The sequence below is a fragment of the Notamacropus eugenii genome, chromosome 2, assembly GCF_028372415.1.
Source record: "Notamacropus eugenii isolate mMacEug1 chromosome 2, mMacEug1.pri_v2, whole genome shotgun sequence".
Classification (NCBI taxonomy): Eukaryota; Metazoa; Chordata; class Mammalia; order Diprotodontia; family Macropodidae; genus Notamacropus; species Notamacropus eugenii.
Window position 1 is genome coordinate 4260519 of NC_092873.1, and position 27116 is coordinate 4287634.

At 36.3% G+C, this 27116-nt stretch overlaps 1 protein-coding gene and 2 pseudogenes across 1 annotated transcript; 1 reads left to right on the plus strand and 2 right to left on the minus strand.

The window, feature by feature from the left end:
- The first annotated feature begins 3989 nt into the window (after positions 1-3989).
- Positions 3990-4424, plus strand: LOC140523345 (ATP synthase F(0) complex subunit C2, mitochondrial pseudogene; annotated as a pseudogene).
- A 7216-nt stretch (positions 4425-11640) lies between these two features.
- Positions 11641-12597, minus strand: LOC140523346 (olfactory receptor 5B2-like). The gene has a single exon (XM_072638265.1). It carries the CDS (start codon positions 12595-12597, stop codon positions 11641-11643), a length of 957 nt encoding a protein of 318 aa, XP_072494366.1.
- A 12691-nt stretch (positions 12598-25288) lies between these two features.
- Positions 25289-26266, minus strand: LOC140522061 (olfactory receptor 5B12-like; annotated as a pseudogene).
- Positions 26267-27116: the final 850 nt, after the last annotated feature.

Genomic DNA, 27116 nt, shown 5'->3' on the forward strand with positions numbered 1-27116 from the left:
CTGTATTTTTCAATTTATTAATTTATTCATTTTTAGTTGTCAACATTCACTTCCATAAGTTTTGAATTTTCTCTCTCCTTCCCTCATCCCTCTCCAAGACAACATGCAATCTTATGTGTACTCTACACACACATTCCTTTCAAACACATTTTCACATTAGTCGTGTTACATAGAAGTATAGCGAATGAAGAGACCATAAGAAAGAAAAGACAGAACGAACCAAAAAGGAGAGTAATCTGCTTCACTCTTCATTCTGACTCCACTGTTCTTTTTCTGGACTTGGATGGAATTTTCCATCATGAGTCTTGTGGAATCATTATAAGATTGCTGAGAAGGGCCAAGTCTATCAAAAGTAGTCATCACACACTGTGGCTATTACTGTGTACAACGAGTTCTTGGTTCTGCTCACACTACTCAGCATTAGTTCATATGTTTTTCTAGGTTTTTCTGAAGTCTGCCTGTTCATCATTTTTTTATAACACTGTATTCCATGACTTTTATATGCATCCCCTTGTTCAGCCATTCCCCAACTGATGGACATCTCCTCAATTCCCAGTACTTGTCCACCACAGAAGAGCTGATGTTTTTATTTTTGTACATGGGGGCTCTTTTCCAATTTTTATTATCTCTTTGGGATACAGCCCTAATAGCAATATTGCTGGGTCAAGTGGTATGAATATTTTTGTAGCACTTTGGGCATAGTTCCAAATTGCTCTCTAGTATGGTTGAATCAGTTCACATTTCCACCAACAATAAATTAGTGTTCCAACTTTCCCATATCTTCTACTACATTTATCATATTCCTGTTTTGTCATGTTAGCCAATTCGATAAGTGTGATGTGGTACCTCAGAGTTGTTTTGATTTGTATCTCTCTAATCAATAGTAAGATTTAGAGCACTTCTTCGAATGACTATAGATAACTGTAATTTCTTCTTCTAAAAACTGCTTGTTCATATATTTGATCATTTATCAATTGGGGAATGACTCATATTCTTGTATATTTTACTCACTTCTCAATATATTTTAGAAATAAGGCCTTTCTCATAGACACTAGTTATAAACATTCTTTCCCTGTTTTCTGCTTCCCTCCTAATCTTGGTTGCATTGGCTTAGTTTATGCAAAAACTTTTCTATATAATGTCAACAAAATTATCCATTTTGCATCTTACAATGTTCTCTGTTTCTTGTTTGGTCATAAATTTCTCCATTCTCCATAAATGTGACAGACACACTATTTTTTGCTCCCCTAATTTGTTTATAGTATCAGCCTTTACACCTACATTGTGCCCTCATTTGGACTTTATTTTGGTATATGAAGTCAGACTATGCCTAGTTTCTACCATAGCATTTTCCAGTTTTCGAAGTAGTTTTTGTCAAATAGTGAGCTAGGGTCTTTGGGTTTAATAAATAGTAGATTGTTACAATCATTGACTACTGTATCTTGTGTACCTAATATATTCCACTAGTCTACTCCTCTATTTCTTAGCTATTACCAAGTAGTTTTGATGATTGCTGCTTCATAATACAATTTAAGATCTGGTATGGTTAGGCCACCTTCACTAGCATTTCTTTTCATTAATTCCCTTGATATTCTCTAACTTTTATTGTTCCTGATGAATTTTGATATTATTTTCCTAGCTCTATATAATAATTTACTGCATAAGAAATTAATTTAGATAGATTTGTCATTTTGATATATTAGCTTGGCCTACTCACAAGCAGTTGATGTTTTTTCAGTTATTTAGATCAGACTTTATTTATGTGAAAAGTGTTTTATAATTGTGTTCCTATAGTTCCTAGGTTTGTTGTGGCAGGTAGACTTCCAAATATTTTATAATGTCTAAATAAAATTTCTCTTTCTATCTCTTGCTGCTTCACTTTGTTCATAATATATGAAAATGCTGATGATTTCTGTGGGTTTATTTTATATTCTGCAACTTTGCTAAAGTTTTTTATTATTTCTAGTAGTTTTTGACTTGATCTCTAAGATTCTCTAAGTATATCATCATATCATCTACAAAGAATGATAACTTAGTTTCTCCTTTGCCTGTTATAATTTCTTCGATTTCTTTTTCTTCTTTTAATAGTTTAAACTTTTGATAAGCTCCCTCCTACTGTTCTTCAGTGTAAGATACAGGAAAAGACAGTAAAGAACAGTGTAATAAATTTAGGATTTGTTGAATCCTGAGAACTGAAATGGAGACAATAATGGCTCCTTGACCACTTTGAAGTCCACCTGTCCTAATCCCCTGCCTGCTAGTATTGCAGACACTGAAAAATAATTTTGCTTTTAATATTTAATATTTTATCTTCCCTTACAAGTATATATGTAGTTTCACCCAATAAAATTTGAGTCTTGATAGACATACTACTTTCTTTGTGTCTTAGAATACACAGAACTTACACTGGGCCTAGTGAATTTGATGTAATATTTTCACAAACTCCTAAATTGTGTACGTGATCATATTAGTTACAAATTGCTACATAAACAAGCCCAAAATGCTTCAAACATGTGCATGCTTGTGGTCACCAAAGATAAAAAGATTTGTAATAAAGTTGAGCAATTATTTTATTGCTCTGGCCTCAATTAAATTTTTTAAGCTCTAACTCCTTGCATTATAGTTGTGAACTCATAGAGACATTAAGAATGACTAAAGGGGAAACAACACACTAAATCATTTTAGCTTTACCCTTTGGAACTATTCTGGTTCCTAGTACATTGTTTAACAAAAGAGGTGCTTCATAGACATGTTTTGAATTTCCTGAACAAAGTGAATGGAAGCTCAACTCTGACCCAAATACCATGTATGGGCTGTAGTGGTATCTACAGTATGTACATTCGTCAAAACATTTAGAGTATCCCCTGACAATAATCGCTCTGATTTTCCTATTAGGTAAACGCCTATTGTGCTTACTGAAGGGAATCATGTGGTCTACCATGTATGCTGTACTGGCAACTATAAAATGTTTTAATGAATAAATGAATGATGAAGAAGAATTTATTCCATTCAAAGTGTTCTGTAAAGTGCCAGGAATACATACTGAAAGCAAAACAGCACCTGCTCTCAAGGACTTACATTGTAAACAGGGACAAGACACATATAGGTCGTTTCAGATGTATTTGTCATATATACAACCAAGCTGCATCAACAAAGCATTTTTCCATAGGGGTTACAGTCCTTGATAATATCTGAAAAATTACAATTATCAATTATTTCCTACATTAGTTTTGCAACAACAATATGAGTAGTAGCAGTTTCAGAGCAGAAAACAGCAAGGGTGAATTTGGAGTGGAGTAGAAAATTTGCGTCGGTGCATTCTCAGTGTCTTCTGTACGTCTGGAGTATATCTGTTCTGAATTTCCAAGAACTTATAGCCTGATCTGTCCTTTTCTGCCCTACCACTCCTTGTACTTCTGCTATTACCCCAACTTAATAAATGCCTGCACACACAAGCAAACAATAATCTTTTTTCAACATTTTTTCCTTTTTTCAAAGTATTTCATTTTTTCCAGTTACACTCAAGAAAATTTGTAACATTCAGTTTTTAAAACACTTGAGTTGCAAATTTTCTCCCCCTCTCCCTCTTCTTCCACACTCTCTAAGAAGGTAGGAATATTAACTAAGTTATATATGTGCAATCACATAAATATATTTTCATATTAATCACGTTGTGAAAGGAGGAACAGAACAAAGGGAAAGAAAAACATGAAAAAGATAAAGAAAGTGAAAATAAACTGCTTCAATGTACATTCAGACTCCATCATTTCTTTCTCTGGATGTGGATAGCATTTTCCCTCATGAGTTCTTCGAAATTGTCTTAGATCGTTGCTCAGAAGAGCTAGCTAAGTTGTTTAAAGTAGATCATCACACAATATTGCTTTTACTGTGGTACAGTATTCTCCTGGTGATGCGTCGAGCCACACACTTCTCTACCCTCCCCTTCTCTGTCTCCTCTGCTCTGCCGGCAACTCTTCAGGTTTGCCCCTCACTCTCTGAGAATGTACACCTGCACCAAGTTTATCTCTACCTCTGCCTTTGTGAGAAGCAGCTCTCAGCTGCTGAGTAGATCATTATCTGCAGTGGTGCTAAAACGGTCAGAGTTTCTGACAGATGAGAACCTCAGCATTTTGGCAGCATCAGGCCCCTTGACCTCACTTGTCTCCAGATGTGAATTACAAACTAGCGCTGTCTCAAGGAACATTGACACAGCAACCAAGTTCATTGTGGTTGGGGCTGCCACTGTGGGGATGGCTGGCTCTGGAGCTGGTACTGGGACTATGTTTGGAAGTATCATTGGTTATACCAGGAATCGTTCCTTGAGGCAGCATCTCTTTTTGTACGCCATCCTGGGCTTTGCACTGTCTGAGGTCATAGGGCTTTTTTACCTGATGATGGCTTCCCTCATCCTCTTCACCATGTGATGGAGCCATTTCTATCCCCCAGTGTTTCCGAATGCCTTCTTGTCCTCCTGGTCCTTCCACTTCTCTTGCAGTCTGTGAATACCACCCCACTCTCTTATCAGGTAGCCCTAGGTAAAGTCACAGGCTCAGGGTTTGACAGAGGGAAGATGAATAGATACTGTATTCATAAGCTATTTAAAAATATTCTCCTGGTTCTGCTCATTTCACTGTGCATTCATTTATATAACTCTTCTCAGGTTTTTCTGAAGTCTGTCTGCTCATCTTTTCTTACTGCACAAGCGTATTCCATTACATTCATATATCACAACTGTTCAGTCATTCCCCAATATACAGGCATCCCTTCAATCTCCAGTTCCTTGTAATGGCAAAAAAGAGCTGCTGTAAATATTTTTGTACATGTGGTTAATTTTCTCTTTTTATGATTCCTTTATGATAGAGATCTAGTAATGATATTATTGGATCAAAAAGTATATACAGTTTGATTGCCTTTTAGACATAATTCCCACTTGCCCTCTAGAGTGTTTTTTTCTGCATCGATTATAATAATCATATGATTTCTGTTGCTTTTGTTACTAATGTGGTCAATTATGTTGATAGTTTTCCTAGTATTGAACCAGTCCTGCATTTGTGGTATGAATCCTATCTGCTCACAGTGCATGATCCTGGTGACCTATTGTTGTAATCTCCTTGAGACTATTTTATTTAAAATTTCTGCATCCACTTTCATTAGGGAAAACATTCTAATTTGCCTTTCTCTCCTTTGATTCTTCCTAGTTTAGGTATCAGCAGCATATTTGTTTCATAAAAGGAATTTCTTAAGACTTGAAATAATTTATATATATTATTGGAATTAATTATTTGAATGTTTAGTAGAATTCACTGGACATTGAGATTTTTGTAAGGAGCTCACTAATGCCTTGTTTGATTTTTTTCTAAGTGGCGTTATTTAAGTATTGTATTTTCTCTTCTGTTAACCATCACATTTTATATGTCCATTTCATCTAGATTGTCAAATGCATTGTCCATTTTTGTCCATTTCATTTAGATTGCCAAATTTATTGGCATTTACTTGGGAAAAAAGTTTTTAAGTATTGATTTAATTTCTTCTTCATTGATAGTGAATTCACCCTTTTCATTTTTGATACTGATAATTTTGTTTTCTTGCCTTTTTAAATCAAATTAATAAGTGGCTTATCTATTCTATTGATTTTTTTTCATAAAACTAGTTCTTAGTTTTATTTATTAGTTTAATGATTTTCTTGCTTTCAATTTGTGAATCATTTCTTTGATATGCAGTATTTTCTACTTAGTGTTAAATTGGGAATTTTTAATTTGCTCTTTTTCTAGCTTTTTTTGGTTGAAGACCCAATTAATTGAACTGTTCTTTCTCCATTTTATTGATTTAAGTGTTTAGAGATATAACATTTCCCCGAAGTAATGCTTCGGATAATTCCCATACATTTGACATGCTATCTCATTGTTGTCATGCTCTTTGATGCAATTTTTGATTGCTTCTGTGATTTGTTGTTTTACCCACTTATTCGGTTTTTACTTTAAGTTATTTTCCCCAATTACATGCACAATTAGTCCTAACATTTGTCTTTCAAATTTTGAGTTCCAAATTCTTTGTCACATTCCCCTCCTCCCCTCATTGAGAAGGCAATTAATGTGACATAGGTCATACATGTTTCATCATGCCAAATATATTTCCATGTAAGTCATGTTGTGAAAGGAAACACAGACAAAAAATCCAAAGAAAAACAAAGAAAGCAAAGAAAAAGTATCTTCACTCTGCATTCAGTCTCCACCAGTTCTTTCTCTGGAGATTGACAACATCTTTCACGATAAGTCCTTCACAATTGTCTTGGATTCTTATATGACTGAGAATAGCTAAATTATTCAAAGTAGATATTCATACAAGAGTGCTGTTTCTGTGCACAGTCTTCTCCTGGTTCTGCCCATTTCATTTTATATCTCTTCATGTAAGTCTTCTAAATTTTTCTGAGAGCATACTCTTCATCATTTCTTACAGCACAATAGTACTCCATCACAATCACATGCACCAAATTGTTCAAACATTCTCAAGTTGATGGACATCCTCTCAATTTCCAATTCTTTGCTACCACTAAAAGAGCTGCTATAAATATTGAGGCTAGAGGCCTTATTTGTGGCCCACTGAGCAGCTGGCCTGCTGAGCCACAACCATGGGACCTTAGCTGCTAATCTGTGCTGATGTACAGGCCTCTGGCTGGGTTGCACCAATACCTTCTGCACTGGGCTACCCTTTTCTTTTACTCAAATCAGACAGATCTTTCCTGCAGTCCTTCTAAGTTATCTTGGACTGGAAAACTGTTTCACCCCACTGTTTGTGGTTTCTGTTGCTCCAGAATTTGTGTTGAGGCATGATTTGACGTTCTTTCAGGGGAAACTTGGGAAAGCTCCGGCAAGTTCCTGCCTATTCTCCACCATCCTGGCTCCATCCCGTGTTCTTCTAACCTTCTAATGTGATCATCACCACTACTGCCTTTGAAAAAGCAATGGATAGCCCTATATAAGATCAAGCACTCTAGCACGTTCAGGATGACCTGCTAGCACAGATTCTTGGACTGGCTTGTCTCAAGGAAAGCAATTTTAAAGGGGTCAACAATCTTATTTAATTGCATTCAATAGTTCAGGGGAAAAGTCAGCACCCTGGACGTCAGAGAAAATACAGAGAAAAAAAGGAGATAAATTAACATAAAATCCAAAAGATAGTGTTCTGTCTGCCTGATTCAATGCAACATTACTGTACACTTTACATACACAACTAGATCTAGAGAGTTTTTATATCTGAGCAGTTGGACTGTCCTAAACATAAGGCTTCTCAGAGGCTCAATGAGGAAATCAAAGGGTCTTTCTCATAAGTGAACCCTCAAAGCAAAATACGAACTCATAGTACATTATATATATACATAGGCATCACAACCCTAGTGATTCAGTGCCTAATCAACTTAGTACCTAAAGGTGTGGAAGCCTTTATAAACAAGCCTCTCTCTAAGCAAGCTCCTCCTTAGTCAATTCCCTCCCCCTATAGCACCAATGCAAGATTCACAGCACCTACTGTCATCATGAATATCCCAGTGCAATTCTGAATCACAAAATACCAGACTCTCCACGTGGAAGGCAGAACCAAAACATTTATTCAGACAACAGAAAGCCAAATCTCCATCATAACAAAAATCTTTACACAATAACAATGCAGAGAACAACATCATCCCCAAGCCTTTCACCCAATAAGTTTCCCACAAACCAAGTCCATAAACAAATCACAAGCCAGTTTCCCTTAAGCAAAATCATTCATGCTACCTAGGAGTCTGCACACTTCTTAGCTGACTGCTCTCAAGACTAACTTCCTCTCAGCTCTGCTACAGTTCTGCCTCTTTCTGCTCCACCCATTCAGCAAACTCCTCCCACCACAGACTCCACATGACCCTGGCAGTCCACATGGCCCTATTAATGAATATGGAAGATCTCTCCAATTAATTTAAGACTACACCCCCATTGGGATCCATATTAGACCTCTTAATGGGCAGGGAAGATCTTATTAATATTATTATTATTATCAACATTAATATTACACCCTATATTTCCACTCATTATTTCTATAGCCTCCCAGAACAGATTATTCTTCTCTGGTCACCACACCCCTCAAAGTGTTTTCTCCCTGCCACAATTATACTCAAATTGCACCCTTATATTTCTGAAGCAATTTACATTTGCCTCCTCATTAGATCTGAACAGCAACAAATAAGATGAATGGTATTATTTTCCTTATTTTAAGCATGAAAAGCACTAAAGCTGAGTGAGGTTAAATGACTTGACCAGGGTCACATAGCTACTTAATGACTATTGAAGGATGCAAAAGTGGATATCCTTGACTTCAGTTACAGATGTCTATCCTCTGTATGACCAAGCTGCTTATTGAATCATAAAGTTTTTGAAGACAGAGATTGTCTTGTTTTTGTGTTTATTTTCTTACTGCTTATATGTATATTTCCCTTTTGGGACTTTTGAGTCCTTTGTCAAGTGGAGGGTGTACTCTAAGGACCTGTAAGTTCTCAGTTCCTCCAAGGTGGCATGCTCAAGGAAGAGTTTACCCATCTCCTGGACTGTACTCTGGTCTGGGAGCAACCACAAGCTTTTCTGCCCATGATCTGTGAGTGGGAATAGCTCTCCAGAGCCTCCACCAACTCCACCTCACCAGTGCTCCTCTTCACCCCAGGACTACCACTCAGGACTGAGACCCACATCAGCTCCTCAATTCTCCCAGGGTCTTTGCGCCGAGGACTCCAAAAATGGACACTGCAGCTACAGTGGTGTCACAGCGCTGGAAATGGGACTGGGGCTAGACCTCACTCCCTTCTCACCCAAGTGAAAGAGCTTTCTCGCTGACCTTTGAAACTATATTTGGTGTTTGTGGGTTGAGAAATCTGGGAACCACAGTTGCTATCTGTGATTCTATACCCTGAAACCTGATCCACTCCTGTCTGTGCTACTAGACCAAGAATGGGTAGGCTCCTCTCCAAGCCTAGTGAAATACATCTTTCTTGTCAGCCTTCCAGGTGGTCTTGGGCTGGAAATTTCTTTCACTCTGTCATTTCATGGCTTCTGCTGATCTAGAGTTTGTTTAGAGTCGTTTTTTACAGGTATTTTATGGGCTGTGGAGGGAGAGCTACATCAGGTCCATCTTTCTACTCCACCATCTTGGCTCCACCCCCTCATGGAGGTTATAAAGTGATTAAACACTACGAAATAAGTTGATCTCATTTAATTAATGCAGAAAGATATTAATATTTTAAATATACCTGAATATCCTGATAATTTCATATTACATTTAAAACTTGTTGGGGCAGTGGTGGGGTGCTTGACTTTTTTATGTTTTGCATTCCACATTCCTGATGACATGTGAGGATTTAGACTAACGAAGGAAAACGTTTGCTACATTCCAATAGGGCCCCAGTTATCTGGAAGCAATAGTATTATGTAAACATCAGGCCAGAATCACAGAATTTTAGATTCAGAGAGCTCCCAGGGGTCATTAAATCTAATCCATGCTTGAAAGTTACATGCAATAAGTATTTATATGTTGGGACTGGAAGCTCAAATCCTTGTGGACAGTCTCGGGCAGGTAAAAGTGGGACTTCTAAATCTTAGAGTCTTACGAGGCCCTCCATGAACAGCGGGGGTTCGAGAAGGTCAGACCGAGCTAGCTCGGCTAGCTCGGGTATTTCCGCCTCTCCCCCGGAGATACCTGATGGGTGGAGTCTCCCTGCCCTCGAGGTCGTCCCGGATTGGAGCACACCTAGTTACCTAACAGCACGGTATTGAGATGCAAACTGTGTGGCTGAAGATTAAGTAGGATTGAGGAAGCCTAAAAGCTCTCTTAGCACGTGTGGAGCCAAAGAGAAAAGTAGGGCTCCGCTTCTTTTCTTTTCTCTCTCCCCTCCCCCTCTCTCCCCGCTTGTACTTCTACTTCCAATCCCTTAAGCTTAGCCTCCTTAGGAAATCTCCCCCTCTTCGTCCTAAGAAAGAAGATCCCCCTGCACTTGTAACCGAAACCCTGTAATAAAGCTCAACCCCTGTTTGACTCTGGAACATCCTTTCTCTCATACGTGCATCCGGCGTGGCCAGCCGAAGACCTCGGGAGGTGAGGTAAGGAAGACTCGGGTAGCCCAATACAGGCCTCTAGGCTTGGCATTTATATCTCATAAAGACCCAAAGAACAAGAAAATTCTTCTGCTAAGTTTAAACAGGATCATTTGTTTGGAAAATTTTTCCTTGCATTGAGTCTAAATTTAACTCTGAAGATTCCAGTCTTTACTCCCTGTTCTCCCTTCTAGAGCTAAGCAGAATGTTTCTAATCCTTCTTCCACAAGGTATATCTTCAAGTACTTCACCCACCAACACTTAAATTTTCATTCTCCAAGATGAATATACTCAGTTCTTTAACTGTTCATCATGCAGAATGGTATCCAAAATATGAGCCCCTGAGGACAGAATAAAATATTCAATTATATTCTGAAAAGGATAGCAATATAATCACCTCCCTCATTTGGGGCAAAACATTTATCAATCTGTTCATGTATGGCATTAATATTTTTGATTTCGAGTACCCCTATTGATTAGGATTATACTAATAACCCATTAATATCAACTGACCAGTTTTTCAGATGAAACATGCCTTCTTAATAGCAACCTAAGACAAGTTGATTTGACTTCAAAACAATTAAAAGCCCAAAGGGAGAAGGTATGGAGTTGGGGAAGGAGTACCAAATACTTACAAGAGCCCTTCATGCCCCACTCTGGACTCAAATGAACCAAGTTAAATCCTAAAAATTGATTTGCACAAAATTATTTATTTCTCTCTTATTAGCTTATTATTGCCACAAAAAAATCTACAATAAAGAGAAAATGAGACCCAAAGATTTGAACACAATAAGTTTATTAGCAAAGCCAGTAACAGTAAATAAAAGGAGTGTAAGAATGGTCATTAGCCAAGTATTTATGTGACTGTCAAAGAAACTCCTTTAAATAGTTGGTTACATAAGGTACCAGATGCAGTCCAGTTATGGAGACCTAACTAAGACTGCTATTGGTCAGGCAAAGATTAATGATGAGTTTTGCTTAACTCAACTGAGAGCAGGAAGATCCATAATCCATAGGGAAAACAACATTGACTATCATCCCCTGGAAAATCTGGTGGTTGGCAAGAAGACTATAATCAGATTGATTAATCTACCTGGAAGGTCAATAAAAGTTCACAGATTTGAGTCTTTGTGGATGGACTTTAGGTCATACGACCAGGAAAATGAGAATCTCGCATTTTTTTTTTAATACAAATTAGGGCTCCACAATTAAGTCTAAATTTTTACAAACTAGGGTTTCATAACTAAGTCTAAATTTCACACACATGAATTGATTCTAGTTATTAGATTCAATTCTCAATAAATAATTTATAAATAATATTAAATAAAGTGGGGTATCAAGGGCTATACAAATGAAAACATCTGAGATAATATTTAAGTTCATGTCTCTCCTTAATTCACTTCTATGACATTTTCTCCCATGTGATGCTCCCTCCAAAAACGTTTGAATTACACTTCTCTGTGCATAAGTAAAATACAATGACTTGACGGCTGGAACCCAGAGTGGAGAAAGTACATACTTGATTTTCTCTCTAAGAAAAAAGATGATCTAATTGAGGTGGTTTTCCTCTCACAGCTTTCCTGAAAGCATTCTTGACATCGTTGTTCCTCAAACTATATACTAGAGGGTTCAACATGGGGATAACCATGGTGTAGAAGACTGACACCATTTTATCCGAGTCCATTGAATGGCTTGCACTAGGTTGAAAATACATGAAGATGATTGTCCCATAAAATATGGACACTGCTGTGAGATGGGAAGCACAGGTGGAGAAGGCTTTCTGGCGGCCTTCAGTAGAATTAATCTTCAGGATGGTGATGAAGATTAAGAAGTAGGAAGCAAAGATGATAAGAAATGGGAAAAAGGCAGTGAATGATGCTATGATAAAGACTACTGACTGAATGAAGTGAATATCAGAGCAAGAGAGAACCAGGAGAGGGAGAATATCACAGAAAAAATGGTGGACTACATTAGATTTACAGAAGGAAAGGCTAAAAGTGTTTCCTATGACTATGGAGGAGGCTAGAAAGCCACATATATGAGCAGTACTGGTGAGATACACACATATTGTTGGAGTTATGGTAGTGGTGTAATGCAGGGGCTTACACACAGCTGCATGGCGATCATAGGCCATGGAGGCTAAAAGAAAACTTTCAGTAGAAGCAAAGGCCCCAACAAAAAACAACTGTGTAGCACATCCTTTGTAAGAAATAATTTTGTCCCCTGTGAGGAACCCAGCCATTACTTTGGGAGTAACAGCAGAGGAGTAGCCAAAATCCACCAAAGACAGGTTACTGAGGAAAAAATACATGGGAGTGTGGAGGTGGGGATTCCAGGAGATCAGAGTTATTATTCCCAGATTTCCTACAAGGGTGATGAGGTAGATGAGGGTGAACATGATGAAGAGAGGAACCTGAAGCTCTGGGACATCTGTTAATCCGATAAGGATGAATTCATTCACTTCAGATCTATTCTCCATATATGTCATTTGAGAGTGATATCATTCACCTGCAACAAAAGCGGAACCATTAGAAAAATCTATTCTACATTATGGATGACTCCAAGACATAAAATATGAGCAGAGACATAACTTATGTGAGGGGCAGAAATAAGGGATTATTGAACCAAAAGAATAAAAAAGAGTTGTCACTGTAGTGACTCAATTTCCTCAATATCCATTGATCCAGTTTCTCCTAGAATCCTTTGTGTATTAATTTCCCCTTATTTTCTGTCTATTACAAACTTAATAGTCTCTAAAATAGTATTTCTGACTTCAGGAAAAAAAGATGCTTTCTTATCTATCAAAAATCTGCATAAGAAGGTGACTTAGGATTGGAGAACTAGCAGTTATGAATATCCTTCACTCTGTTAATAAGCATAAAGACTAATAAAGGGCAAAAGGGAGCAATAAGATAAGAGGAAAGTTAAAAGACAAAGAGAAGAGAGGAAAAGATCAAAGAAAGTTGGCTTAGATTTCCTGGAATTCCACTAAGTCTGGGTTTCATTGTGGCTGTACGGTCTATATGGTGGACTGAAGTTACATGTTCCTGAAGTAGAACAGTTACTGATTAACACCAGTTGAAAAGTTGTGGGAATCACTTGCCCAAAAGGCCATTGGTGGATCACTCAAAAATATGTGTGATTTCTAAATCTGTTTCCTTCACACAGCTTATTCCCTTTTCAATTCTCCACCACTGCCACCATGGAAGCAAAAGGTGACCACAAACAGGGACACTTTGTCCTTTCATTCACTATGTGATTTTCTGGGTCCCAGAGAAATTGTTGATCTTTGGTTTTGACTCTTTAAAGGCTGACTTAAAACCTCACCTACAGGATGCCTTTCCTGATCCATATCAACTACAGGGCCTTTCCTCTTTTGATTACCTCTAATTTATTCCTTGATATAATTTGTTTATACATAGTTATTTGAATGCTGTCTAGTGATGTTGAGCACCTTGAATGCAGGGATTCCGTTTTTACTTTTCTTTCTATTCTTAATACTTACTATGGTGCTGGGCATATAATAGGCATTTAATACATGTTCAAGTGCTCGCTGATTATCCACTAGTAACCCTCCCTGTCTTAAATAAGCCAAGATGACCTTTGGGCATCTGACAAATGCACAGTCCCTCAAAACATACCACCACAAGCCCTTACACCTTGAAAGGACCTGCCACAGTTATGTTTCATTAATCTAGATTTAGAATACTTAATTTCATCTCTACCACCATGAGACTTGAGAAGAAAGAAATACAGCCTAATTTCACTCATGTGTCAAAAGATAGTAAAATTCATAACACCTACATAATAGTGGTCTTTCGATAATAGGACATAAGTCTGTAAATTGCTCTGAAATTTCTTTTCTACATTTATAAGTAGGCTACCATATGTTTTCTGTAGTAAGTTGTATCTCAAAAAAAGAAACAAACCTGTAGAAAACAACACCAGAGAATCTGAATTCATGATGGTTCTTCAGAGGTCACCTTCCTCAACTCACATTTGACCAGAAGTCACTTCTACAAGTCTCTCATGTCATGTTAGATTGGAAAAAGAGAAGAACATTTTAAGGAGGAATGAAAGGCAAGAGTTGTGTAAGTCTAGTAACCTATTTGAGTCTCCCATGAATTATGTCTAATAAACAAGATGAACTAGAATCTCTCATACAAAAAAAAACACATCAAGTTGGCAAATTAACATTTAGACTAGAGGCATGGGACTCAGGGAAAACAGAATTCTGGATAGGTTTCTCCCTTATTTGAATGAAAAGAGATAGGTAAAAGAAGGTTGTTCTAGTTTTAAAGAATGACCTCTATGAGGAATGTGTTATATGTATGAATGAAAAGGAGGGGAGAGTCCTAACTAGAGACAAAATGGATCTAATTCTCATTTTATGGGAAATTTGACACCTAGCTCTTCTTTATTTTCACTGTGACCATGGGAAAATCTCTTCACCTCTGAGCCTAATTTCACGCATGTGTCAAAAGACAGTAAAATTCATAACACCTACATAACAGTGGTCTTTCGATAATAGGACATAATTCTGTAAATTGCTCTGAAAACCTTAAAGCTCTTTATAAGTTGTTTTACTATTGTTGTTTTAATTACTAATTCTACTGCTACTGCCAGTATTCTTTGTCAGAAATCCCTTTGAGGTCTTTTACTCATAGAATGCCATGGACTTCAGTTGCTCATCAATAAAGAAAAGATATTAGACTAGATTACTTCTGAGATACTTTCTAGTTCTAAATATAATTTTAACCTGTATTGATTTTAAAGTTATTCATTAGTCTTCATAACACTACAATAAAAGAATCCTTTTTTTCCAATACAGTTTATTTGGGACTTCTAGGTAAGAACAAAATGAATAATTACAACTTTACATCATGGACTATTAGAGAAGTAGAAATAAAATCTATTGTTTCGACTAACAACAATGAAGACTTTCTTTTAACCTAACAGGCGTTATACCAAATAGAATACAAGCAACCAAATTCTCTCTGTCTCTCTCTCTCTCTCTGTCTCTCTCTGTCTCTCTGTCTCTCTGTCTCTCTGTCTCTCTGTCTCTCTCTCTCTCTCTCTCTCTCTCTCTCTCTCTCTCTCTCTCTATATATATATATATATATATATATATATATATATATATATTAATGTTAGTCTCACACATGGTAATCATGAGCCATTTTGACAGTCAGTACTATTGAATACTTGTAGATATATTCTATGTCTCTGATAATCCTTCTTACTGATGTGTTCCTTGTTGAATCCTCCTGATGTTCCATGTCTAAAGAGAGTCTTTATGATAATCAGGGCAGACAAGTGATTTTGGTTCTATTCAGAAAAGCCTAAGTGTTGCTAGAGGGTACTATTTTGGAAAGAACACTTGATTAGGAGACTGAAGACTTGGGCTCTTATGTTGCTTGAATTTGAATTAATTTTCTCTGTGATTTCAAAAAGTCAATTAATCCTCCTGGGTCACTGTCTCATTTGAAAAATGAAGTATTTGGGCATAATGCTTACACATAGTGAATGTAAGGGAAATGTTTGCCAAGAATCAAGCGATAGATATGTGAGAGTTACCATGATTGGCACAGATTATTGAACTTGTTCATGAAAATGGGTGAGTGGATGCTCTGAGAAACAAGATATAGAGAAAAGAGGACAGAGGTGTTACCATAATACAAAGTACTAATGTGGCAACGTGGTGTAGTGGAAAGGGCTTGGATCTTTGAGTCAAAAAGATGTAGATTTAAATCCCATCTCAGATCCTTATCAGTTCTATATGTCTAGACAAGATACTTAAGTAATTTAGCCTCAAATTACTTACCTGTAAAATAACGTTAGTAATATTTATGTCATGGAGTTCTTTGGAGATTAAAGGAAGAAAATTGATGTAAAGCTCTTTGCAAATGTTTCAGTCCCATATGAGCTATTATCACTGAGGACAAGGACTATATCTCATCTAAATTTTGTTTTCAATGCTCTCAAGAATTTAATTCAGTGCTCTTTACACAATATGCCATTAATTAATATTATTTAATTAAAGTGTTTATTAGAACGATACACTCGTCCGTCCCTCTTACGAGTTATTAAGTTACTGAAGGACGGAAAGTTCCAAGTAGAAAAAAATAACTGATGTTTAAAGATCACTTGCATATTTCAACACATTTTCGGTACATGACAACTCTGTGAGAGAAATACCACAAGTTTAATTATACACATTTGATGAAGAAATCAAGTGACTTACCCATGGAGAAACAGTGAGTTGGTGACTGACACAGAGAAAGTTTTTCTCCAAGTCTTCCTGCCTCCAGGTCCTGAGATGTTTCCACTGAAGGCTTGTACTGGGTATCCTAGAATCTAGCTGACTTGATTGACATGGAGAAAGGTGGTCAAGATTCCAAAGGGGAAAGTTAGTCAAGAACTTAAGATTCAAGATTTGACCTTGAAGTCCCAAGTCTAGGAACCAAGAGATGCTATTGGAAGAACTCTTTATTCATCACTGGGACAAGGAGTTCAGACGTTCCTAGTAGTAGAGATATAGCTTCTGGCCATTACTGCTTTATGGATAACAGTAGACTTTATAATGCCAACCTTTGCCCTCTATTTAGCTCAGCACCACGAAATAGGAAAGGAACTGGATAAACAAATGAATGACTCAGGGAATTTGACCCACAAGCTAGTTACCCAGCATTGAGGCCTATAATGAAATGCTTTGATATCAGTAGTCAGAGCCAGGGAAAAGGCTGGGACTTTATGCAGACCTGGGAGCCCTGCAGCTCTTGGGAGATGCTGTTCCCTTAGAGACACCTGGCAGCTCTGCTGCCAACTCATGAGCAAAGCAAGCCATTAAAATCTGCTCTGATTATGAGAAAAGAACGATTTCCTCATAGGTACTTTGGATTTCTTAGCTTTTTGTTAGCAAAGTAAGGAATAAATGGGTCAGGACAGGGCAACTGACAAAAACTGGATGCTAGTCTTGCTTCTATCACCTTTTAGCTATGTGACATTGGACAATTAATTGAACCTCTCCAAGTTTCAGTTTATTCATTTTGTACATGGGTATAGTAACCTCATTTCTGAATATAATCAAAAAGTTTTCATGAATATCAAATATGATTCTACACATGAGAGATAAGGTACTGATCTTTATGATGTGGAGTAGTGAAAAGATCTCTGAAGATAGTGTTGGAAAATTGTTATGGAATTGTTAGTCATTGTGAAACTTTAGGCAAATCACTAATCCTGTACAACTTTGATTTACTCATTTTAAAATTGCAAATAAATATATTTTCATGCTCCAATTCTCAGGACCATTGTGAAAATAGTAATTTGTAAGTTATAAAGGATGCCCTTATCGTAAATATTACTGTTTCTTTAAACTACTTAGAACTGCCAAATGACCTGTCTCCCTAAACAAAATCTTGTCCTGTCTCACTCTGCTTCTTAGTTGTGGTCCCTGAGGATCCATGACCTACATATTATAGTTAAATGGTGACTGGTGAGAATACAGTGATAATCTTTTGTCATGGTTAAACCTTTTGACAAGTTACTTCCTACTATTTTTCAATGTAAGACACAGAAAGAGAGTCAAGAGCACAGTGTGATAAATTCAGAATTTGTTGAATTCTGAGAACTGAGAGGGTTATAATAATGACTCCCTGTCCACTTGGAACCCTGACTGTGATCAGTGCCCCAAAACTGAAAAACAATTTTGCATTACTCTTAATATTTTGTATATTCATTTACATGTGTATATATAGTTTCACCAAATAAAAATTGGCTCCCAATGGATGCACAACATTTTTGTCTCAGTATGGCCAGAACTTGCAGTGGAGCACTGGGTCTAATAGGTTTGATGTAATATTTTCACAAATTCACAAATTGTGTACATAGTCACGTCAGTTTCAAATTGCTGCAGAAACAATTCTAAAATGCTTCAAACATATGTATGCTTTTGGTCACCAAGGACAAAGAGATTTTCATCGAAACTGAGTAATTATTTATTGCTTCTGGCACCAATAAAATTTGGCAAGCTCCAACTTGTTTGATTATAATTGTGAACCACAGCAGAAGTTGAGAACCACTAAATGGAAAATGGCACACTACATCATTTTAGCTTGGATCTTTGGAACTATTTTGACTTCTAATCCAGTTTTTAAGAAAATAGGTACTCCATTGACATTTGTTGAATGATTTGAAAAAAAATGAATGGAAGCTCAACTGTGAACCAAATGCTCCATGTATGGGTTGTAGTGATGGCTACAGAATGTACCTTCTTCAAAACATTTAGATTGTCTCCTGATAATAATGACTGTGGTTTTCCTGTTAGTAAAAGCCTATTGTGTTTAACCGAAGGCAATTTTTTGGCCTACCATGTATGGGGTACTGGCAACTATAAAATATCATAATGAACAGATCAATGAAGTAAAATCTTTTATTCCATGGGAAGTATGATGCAAAGTGCTGGAAATACTTATTGAAATCAAAACAGCCTCTGCTCTCAAGTTCTTACATTCTAAACAAGGACATGACACACATAAGTCATTTCAGATGTGTCGTATAAAGGACCAGGTTTCAACGAGAAAACATTTTTCTGTTTGGGAACACATCATTTTCCACAGGAGTTACACTCCTTGATAACATCTACAACATTACTACTATTAATTATTTCATAAATTTGTTTTGCAACAACAGAGCAGAAGCTATTTCAGAGCAGAAAATGGCAAAAGTGTATTTGACCTGGATTAGAAACTGTGTAGGTGCATTCTCAGAGAGCTTTCAGTGTGTCAGGGTAACTAAGCTACTCTGTTCCAACTTCCAGGAACATGCAGCCTCATCTACACCTCTGTCATTTTCTCCCTTTTCTACCCTGCCACTACTTCTACTTCTGCTATTGCCCCAACCTCATAAATGCATGCATGCATAAACACCCAATCTTCTTTCAACCATCATTTTCACTTTTTAAAATAATATTATATTTTTTCCAGTTCAATGTAAAGACAGTTTGTAACGGTCATTTAAAAAATTGAGTTCCAAATTTTCTCCCTTTCTCCCTCCCCTTCAACCCTAAGAAGTTAAGAATTAAAAACAAATTATATATGTCTAATCACATAAAACATATTTCCATATTAACCACGTTGCAAAAGAAGAAGCAGAACAAAAGAAAAAAGCATGAGAAAGATAAAGAAAATGAAAATAATATGTTCCAATGTACATTCAGTTCTTTCTCTGGGTGTGGGTAGCATTTTCCATCATGAGTGCTTTGGAATAGTCTTTAATCATTGCTTAGAAATGTTAGCTAAGTTATTTAAAGTACATCATGACACAATATTGCTGCTACTTGGTATAGTGTTCTCATGGTTCTGCTCACTACACTTTGCATCAGTTTGTGTAAGTCCAGGTTTTTCTGAAATTTGCCTACATATCATTTCTTACAGCACAAATTCCATTACATTCATATATCACAACTGTTCAATAATTCCCCAATAAATGGGCTTCACCTCAATCTCCAATACTTTGCCACCAAAAAGAAGAAAAGAGCTGCTATTTTTGTATATGTGGGTCACTTTCTCTTTTTGTGATCTCTTTATGATACAGACCTAGTAGTTGAATTGTTGGATCAAATGCTATGCACGGTTTGATTGACCTTTGGGCATAATTTGGCATAATTCCAAATTGCTCTCCAGAATGGCTTTTTCTGCATCTATTGAAATAATCATATAATTTCTGTTGATTTTGTTACCGATGTGGTCAATTTATGTTGATAGTTATCCTAATATTGAACCTTCTCTGCATTGCTGGTATGAATCCTAACACTGAACCAGCTCTGCATTCCTGATATGAATCCTAACAGGTCGTAGTGTATGATTCTAGTGACATATTGCTGCAATCTCCTTGCTACTACTTTATTTAAAATTTATTTAAAATTATTTATTAATTATTAAATAAATTATTTAAATTAAATACTTAAATATTAATTATTATATATCAATGTAACATGCCATATGATATATAATTAATTAATATGATATTCATAAAAGTAATAATTTCATAAGGGAAATTATTATGAAGTTTTCTTTCTCTCCTTTGGCTCTTGATGGTTTAGGTGACAACAGCATATTTATGTCAAAAAGAAATTTGATAGGACTCCTTCTTCACCTATTTTTTAAAATAGTTTTTATACTACTGGAATTAACTATTCTTTAAATGTTTGGCAGAATTCACTTGTGAATCCATCTGGCCACGGAAATTTTTTGTAGGCAACTCATTAATGGCTTATTCAATTTCTTTTTCTAAAATGGGGTTACGTATTCTGTTTTCTCTTTTGTTATTTGGGAAATTTATATTGTAAATATTCATCTATGTCACTTAGATTGTCAGATTTATTGTCAAATTGTTGCGAAACATCCTTTTAAATTATTTCTGTAATTTCTTCTTCGTTGGTGGTGAATTCACCCTTTTAATTTTTGATACTGATAATTTATTTTTTTTTACTTTTTTAAATCAAATGGATCAATGGTTTATCTATTTTATTGATTTTTCATAAAACCAGCTGTTTGTTTTATTTATTATTTCAATAATTTTCTTAGTTTCAACTTTGTGAATCATTCCTTTGATTTTCAGTATTTCCAATTTTGCTTTTAAATGAGGATTTTTAGTTCATTCTTTTTCTGGCTTTTTTGGTTGAAAGCTCAATTCATAGATCTATTCTTTCTCAAGTTTATTGATGTGTTTCTGGATAGAAACTTTCCCCCAAAGACTATTTTGGCTGATTCTCATATATTTTGGTGTATTTTCTCATTGTTGTCATTATCTTTCATGAAATTAGTGATTTTTTTAAATTTGTTGCTTGACCCAGTTATTCCTTTTTTTTTGCTTTAAATGAAATATTTTATTTTTCCCAATTACATGTAAAAACAATTTTATTTTTTATCAAATTTTGAGTTCCACATTCTTTCTCACCTTCTCCTCCTTCTCTCATAGAGAAGGCAATTAATTTTACATAAGTTATACCAGTATAGTCATTCAGAACCCATTTCCATGCAATCATACTGTGAAAGAAAACACAAAGAACCCCATGAAATATAAATAAAATAGAGAAAAAAGTACCTTCAGTTTACATTTAGGCTTCACCAGTTTTTTTCTGTAGAAATGGATAGAACTTGTCATGATAAGTCTTTCAGAATTGTCTTGGATTATTGTATTGCTGAGAGCAACTAAGTTATTCAAAGAAGAACATCATGTTGTTGTTACCATTTAAAATTTTCTGCTTGTTCCTCGTTTCACTTTATGCCAGTTCATGTAAGCCTTTACAGATTTTTCTGAGAGCACCCTGCTCATCATTTCTTTTAGGACAAGAGTATTCCATCACAATCATATATGACAACTTGTTCAGCTATTCCCTAATCTATGAACATCCACTTAACTTCCAATTCTTGCCAGTACTAAAAGAGATGCCATAAATATTGAGGTTAGAGGTCTCACTGCTGGCCCAGTGAACAGTTGACCTGCTGAGCCACAAATGTGGGGCTTCAGTTGCTAATCTGTGCTGGGTACTGGCCTCCTGCTGGGTTGCTCCAACACCTCCAGCACTGGACTACATTGTCCTTTTACCCAAGTGAGACAGATCTTTCCTCTAGTCCTTCTAAATTATCTTGTGTTGGAAAATTGTTTCATGCCATCTTTTGTGGGTCCTATTGTTCCAGAATTGGTTTTGATTTAAAAATCTTCCAGGGCAAATTTTGGGGAGCTCAGTCAAGTTCCTGCCTGTTCTTCAGCATCTTTTCTTCTGCCCCATCTTTTTCCAACCTTTTATTCAGTTAATCACCATTACTGTCTTTGGAAAAGCAATGGATAGCTCTATTATTCTACTCGTTATATCTAGGATCTTCCAGAATAAATCATTCTTTTCTGGCCACCACATCCCTCCAAGTGTTTTCTCCCCCCTACAATTACACTCAAATTGCACTTTCATGTTTCTGAAGCACTTTATATATACCATCTGATTAGATCTAAAAAATGACCATATAAGACAGATGCTATAATTACTTTAATTTTTCAGATGAAGAAGCTGAAGTTGAGAAAGTTCAAGTGACTTGACCAGGATCACACAGTTACTGAATAAGTATTTTAGCATTCAAGCTTTGGCATCTTTGACTGCAATTCCTAATCTCTTTCCTCTATATGACCTAGCTGCTTATTGAATCATAAATTCTTTCAAGCCGGGGAGTGTCTTGCTTTTGTATTTATTTTCCTACTGCTAAGCATAGTGCTTGGCATTTAAGAAATAGTTAACCAATGTACCTTTATTCATTCATCAACTGTGAAGCAAGCATGGTAAGGGCTGGGAAATCAGAAGGAAAAGTCCATAGACTCCACTCTTCATGGAGGGTATAAAGAAATAACACTGAGAAATTAATTGATTTCATTAGATTAATATACAAGGTTATTAATATTGAAAATATATCTGAATATCCTAATCATTTCACATTCCATTTCAAACTTGCTGAGGTAGAGTGCTTTACTTTTTTATCTTTTGTAACCCATACTCATAATTGTGTGTGAGTATTTAGACAAATGAAGCAAAAAGTTTTCTGTGTTCAAATAGAGCCCCATGTATGTGGAAACGATAGTATCATGTAAAGACAAGGTCAGCCACCAAAAGCTCAGGGGGAAATCTTGAGAGTGATAGAGTAAAGAAATCACAGAATTTTAGAGCTATAGAGGCTTCTCGGTGGTCATTATATCTTATCCAGGCCTAAACCTTACATGCAATAAGTATTTACTTCATATGAAGACCTACAGTGAAGGAGAATTCTTCTGCCAATTTTTAATAGCATCGTTTGTTTGGAAAACTTTTTCTTACATTGAGCCAAAGTCTATTTCTGAAAATTCCAACTATTACTACCTGTTTTTTCTTCTAGGGCCAAACAGAATAAGTCAAATCATTCTTCCATAAGATACATCATCAAGTGCTTCATCCACATACACTTAAATTTTCATTCTCCAAAGTGAATATATCCAATTACTTAACTGTTTTTCATGTACAATAATATCCAGTACACATTCTTTGTCCAAAATGTAACCCCCCTCTCTCAGTACTGAATAAAATGCTCCTATGTACTCTGAAACATATAGCAATATCATTACCTACGTCATTTCCATCTATATATATATGACATACATATATGTATATGTGTGCGCATATATATGTAAGTATATACATATATATGGTCATGGATGGCATTACTATTTTTGCTTCCAAGTCATACTACTGACTGGTATTATGCTAGTAGTCCACTTATGTTAATTGAAGTTTTTTTTTCAGATAAATCATGTCTTTTTAGTAGTAACCCACGGCAAGCTGATTTAAGTTCAAAATAATTCAAATCTGAAAGGGAGATAAAATGGAGTGGGGAAAGAAATGCCAAAGACATACTAAAGATCTTCATGCCCCATTAAGACTTCTAAGCTTACATGGACCAAATTTAATCCTAAAAATTGATCTGCACAGTACAATTTCTTTCTCTCTTATTAACTCATTACTATCACAATAAAAATGGCACAAAATTTTGAACACAATACATTTATTGACAAGGCTTACAAAAATAAATGAAAGGTATGCAAAAAATAATCATTACGCAACGATTCATCTGACAGAGAAGCTCTTTTATATGGTTTGTTACATACGATACCAGATGCAGTCTAGTAACTCAGACTAAACTAAGACTGTTATGGGTCACGCAGATTAATGATGGGTGTTACTTAACTTGGCTGAGAGGAGGAAGATCCATAACCCAGGCAACAGGGAAACCAATATTGACTAACATCCACTGGATAGTCTGGTGTTTGGGAAGCATCCTATGACCATGTTGACTAATCTACCTTAGAGGTGAGTAAAAATTCACAGATTTGAGTCTTTGTGGCTGGATGCCATAGGAATATGGAAATTAAAATTAAAATCTTACAAAGTTTTTATAAACTAGGGTTACACAATTAAGTCTACATTTGATATGCAGATATTGATTTTGGTTAATAGATGCAGTTCTCAATTAATATAGTATAAATAATACAAAATAAAGGGGGGATATCAATTTTCCATTCCACTTTACCCTTAAAAAGAACTGTTCCTAGAAAATTAGCTTACTTCTTACTAGTGTAGTATGTTGCTAAGGAATGAAGATGGCCCCTCCAGCTCCTATAATTCAGATTAACAAATAACAGAGAACCTTTATTTCATCCCAGAGAAAAATCACAAACTTCTTTAAAAATTCTCACAAAAGCTCTCTATACATACACACATAACTAAAGCATCCAATAACCTGTTAACTAGAATGCAATTGATGTTAAGGTGAACATCAGAATACTACATTAATGTTGCAGTAAAATACTTCTTTCCTACATTATCAGAGTTCTTTCCAGGCTCTAAGAACCACACTGGTTTGTATTCCTTCCTAAAGGCAGACATTCTACAATTATGTTCTGGAGCCATCTCCAAGTGGCTCACAAAGAGATCATTGTATTTTAAGTGGGAATATTTAGACCATATAAATCAGTAAATTCTATAAATCAGCAGTTATTTTATTGTTTTGTTGATGATCTAGATTTTAGGGAGTGATGGAGAAAATAATAAGGCAGGTTACATTTCAAAGTATGTCATGGCTACATTTTTTTCCCAGTCAGCTTGCTCTTAAACATTTAATAACACACCTCTCATTTAGGGGATGCTAAATAAGCGATGATCATTAATATCAAAGTTACACCTTCTAAAAAAACTCAGTGGATTTTCTCTCCAAGTACTAAGTTGTTAAAAAAAAAAGATGGAACTGATCTTCCTCTTTCTAGAAGGGTATCAGCGAGCATCACAACATTGCACTTAGATGTACGTGTGTTGACCTAAATACTTATCATTAATTCCACATAGCAATCTTATAAGATAAGGGATAACATTAAGACACTTTAAACATGAGGAAACAGGCTGAGACTTTAAGTGATTTACCAAAGGTTATATAAACAAAAATAACTGAGAAAGAATTTATATTCATGTCACTCCTAATTTCAAATCTATGACACTTCTGCTTTGCCATGTTCTCTCTGAAAAAGGTTTGAATTACACTTTGAATTACATAAGAAAAATATTCTGACTTGGCGGCTGGATGCAAGAGTGGGGAAAGTACAATTTAATTGTCTCTGTAAGAAAAAAGATGATCTAATTGAGATCTTTGTCCCCTCACAGCTTTCCTGAAAGCATTCTTAACATCTTTGTTCCTCAGACTGTAGACGATAGAGTTCAACATGGGGATGACCTTGGTGTAGAACACTGACACTATTTTGTCTGAGTCCATTGAATGACTTGAGTTGGGTTGAAAGTACATGAAGATGATTGTCCCATAAAATATGGACACTGCTGTGAGATGGGAAGCACAAGTGGAGAAGGCTTTCTGGAGGCCCTCACCAGAACGGATCTTGAGAATGGTGATGAAGATGAATAAGTAAGATGCAAAGATGACAAGAAATGGGAAAAAGACAGTGAACGATCCTATTATAAAGACTACTGACTGAATGAGATGAATATCAGAGCAAGAGAGAATGAAGAGAGGGAGAATATCACAGAAAAAATGGTGGACCACATTGGATTTACAGAAGGAAAGGTTAAAAGTGTTTCCTATGACTATGGAAGAGGTTAGAAAGCCACAGACATGAGCACCACTGGCCAGATGTGCACATACAGTTGATGTCATGGTACTGGTGTAATGTAGGGGCTTTCACACAGCTGCGTGGCGATCATAGGTCATGGAGGCTAAGAGAAAACTTTCAGTGGTAACAAAGGTCCCAACAAAGAACAATTGTGTAGCACACCCATTGCAGGAAATAATTTTATCCCCTGTGAGGAGCCCAGCCATTATTTTGGGAGTAACAGCTGAGGAGTAGCTAAAATCCACCACAGACAGGTTACTGAGGAAAAAGTACATGGAGGTGTGTAGGTGGGAATCCCAGGAGATCAGAACTACTATCCCCAAGTTTCCTATCAGCGTGATGAGGTAGATGAGGGTGAACATGATGAAGAGAGGAACCTGAAGCTCTGGGGCATCTGTTAACCCTGTAAGGATGAACTCATTCACTTCAGATCTGTTCTCCATAGTTGTGAGGTCATTCACCTGCAACAAGAGGAACCATCAAAAAAATCCACCCTACATGATTAATGTCTCCAAGACAAAAAAATATGTTCAGAGATTTATCTTATGTGACGTGCAGAAATAAGGAATTAAGGAATCAGAAGCATAAAAGTAGTTGTCATTACAATTACTCTAGTTCCCCAAAATCCATTGATCCATTTGTTCATAGAGTTCCTTGTGATTTAATTCCCCACTATTTTTTGTCTACTAAAACCTTAACAGCCTTCAAAATAGCATTTCCCTCTTTAGGAAAAAACAAATAATTACCTTCTTATCTGGAAAATTTCAGCACAAGATTGGGGGTTGTGACTGTTGCTTAAAGTTGGAGAGCTAACTCTTTCCTTATGAATACCCTTCACTATGATAGTGAGAGAAAAAGGAATAAAGGAGATGAGGGAGGAAAGTTTAAAGACAGAGAGGAGAGAGGAAAAGATCAAAGATAGTTGGCTGAGATTTCCTGGGATGCAACTTAGTCTGGGTTTCGTTGCAGCTGTAAGGTCTATGCAACGGACTGAAGTCAATTGTTATTGAAGAAGAGCAGATGCCAGTTAAGACCAGTCGCATATTTGTGGGAGCCTTTTGTCCAAAAGGCCTTTGGTAGATCACATAACAATATGTGTGATTTCTTAATCTTTTTCCTTTACACAGCTTTCCCCTGTTCAATTCTCCCCCACTGCCACCATGGAATCAAATGTGACCACAAACAGGGATCCTTTGTTCTTTCATTCACTACATGGTTTTCTGGGTCCCAGAGAAATCATTGATCTTTGATTTAGACTCTTTCACGGTTCAGCTAAAATTCCACCTACAGGATGCCTTTCCTGATCCATCT

What these genes read in the sequence shown, in the direction of transcription:
- LOC140523346 (XM_072638265.1), bottom strand. Translation starts at nt 12,597, where the DNA reads ATGACATATATGGAGAATAGATCTGAAGTGAATGAATTCATCCTTATC.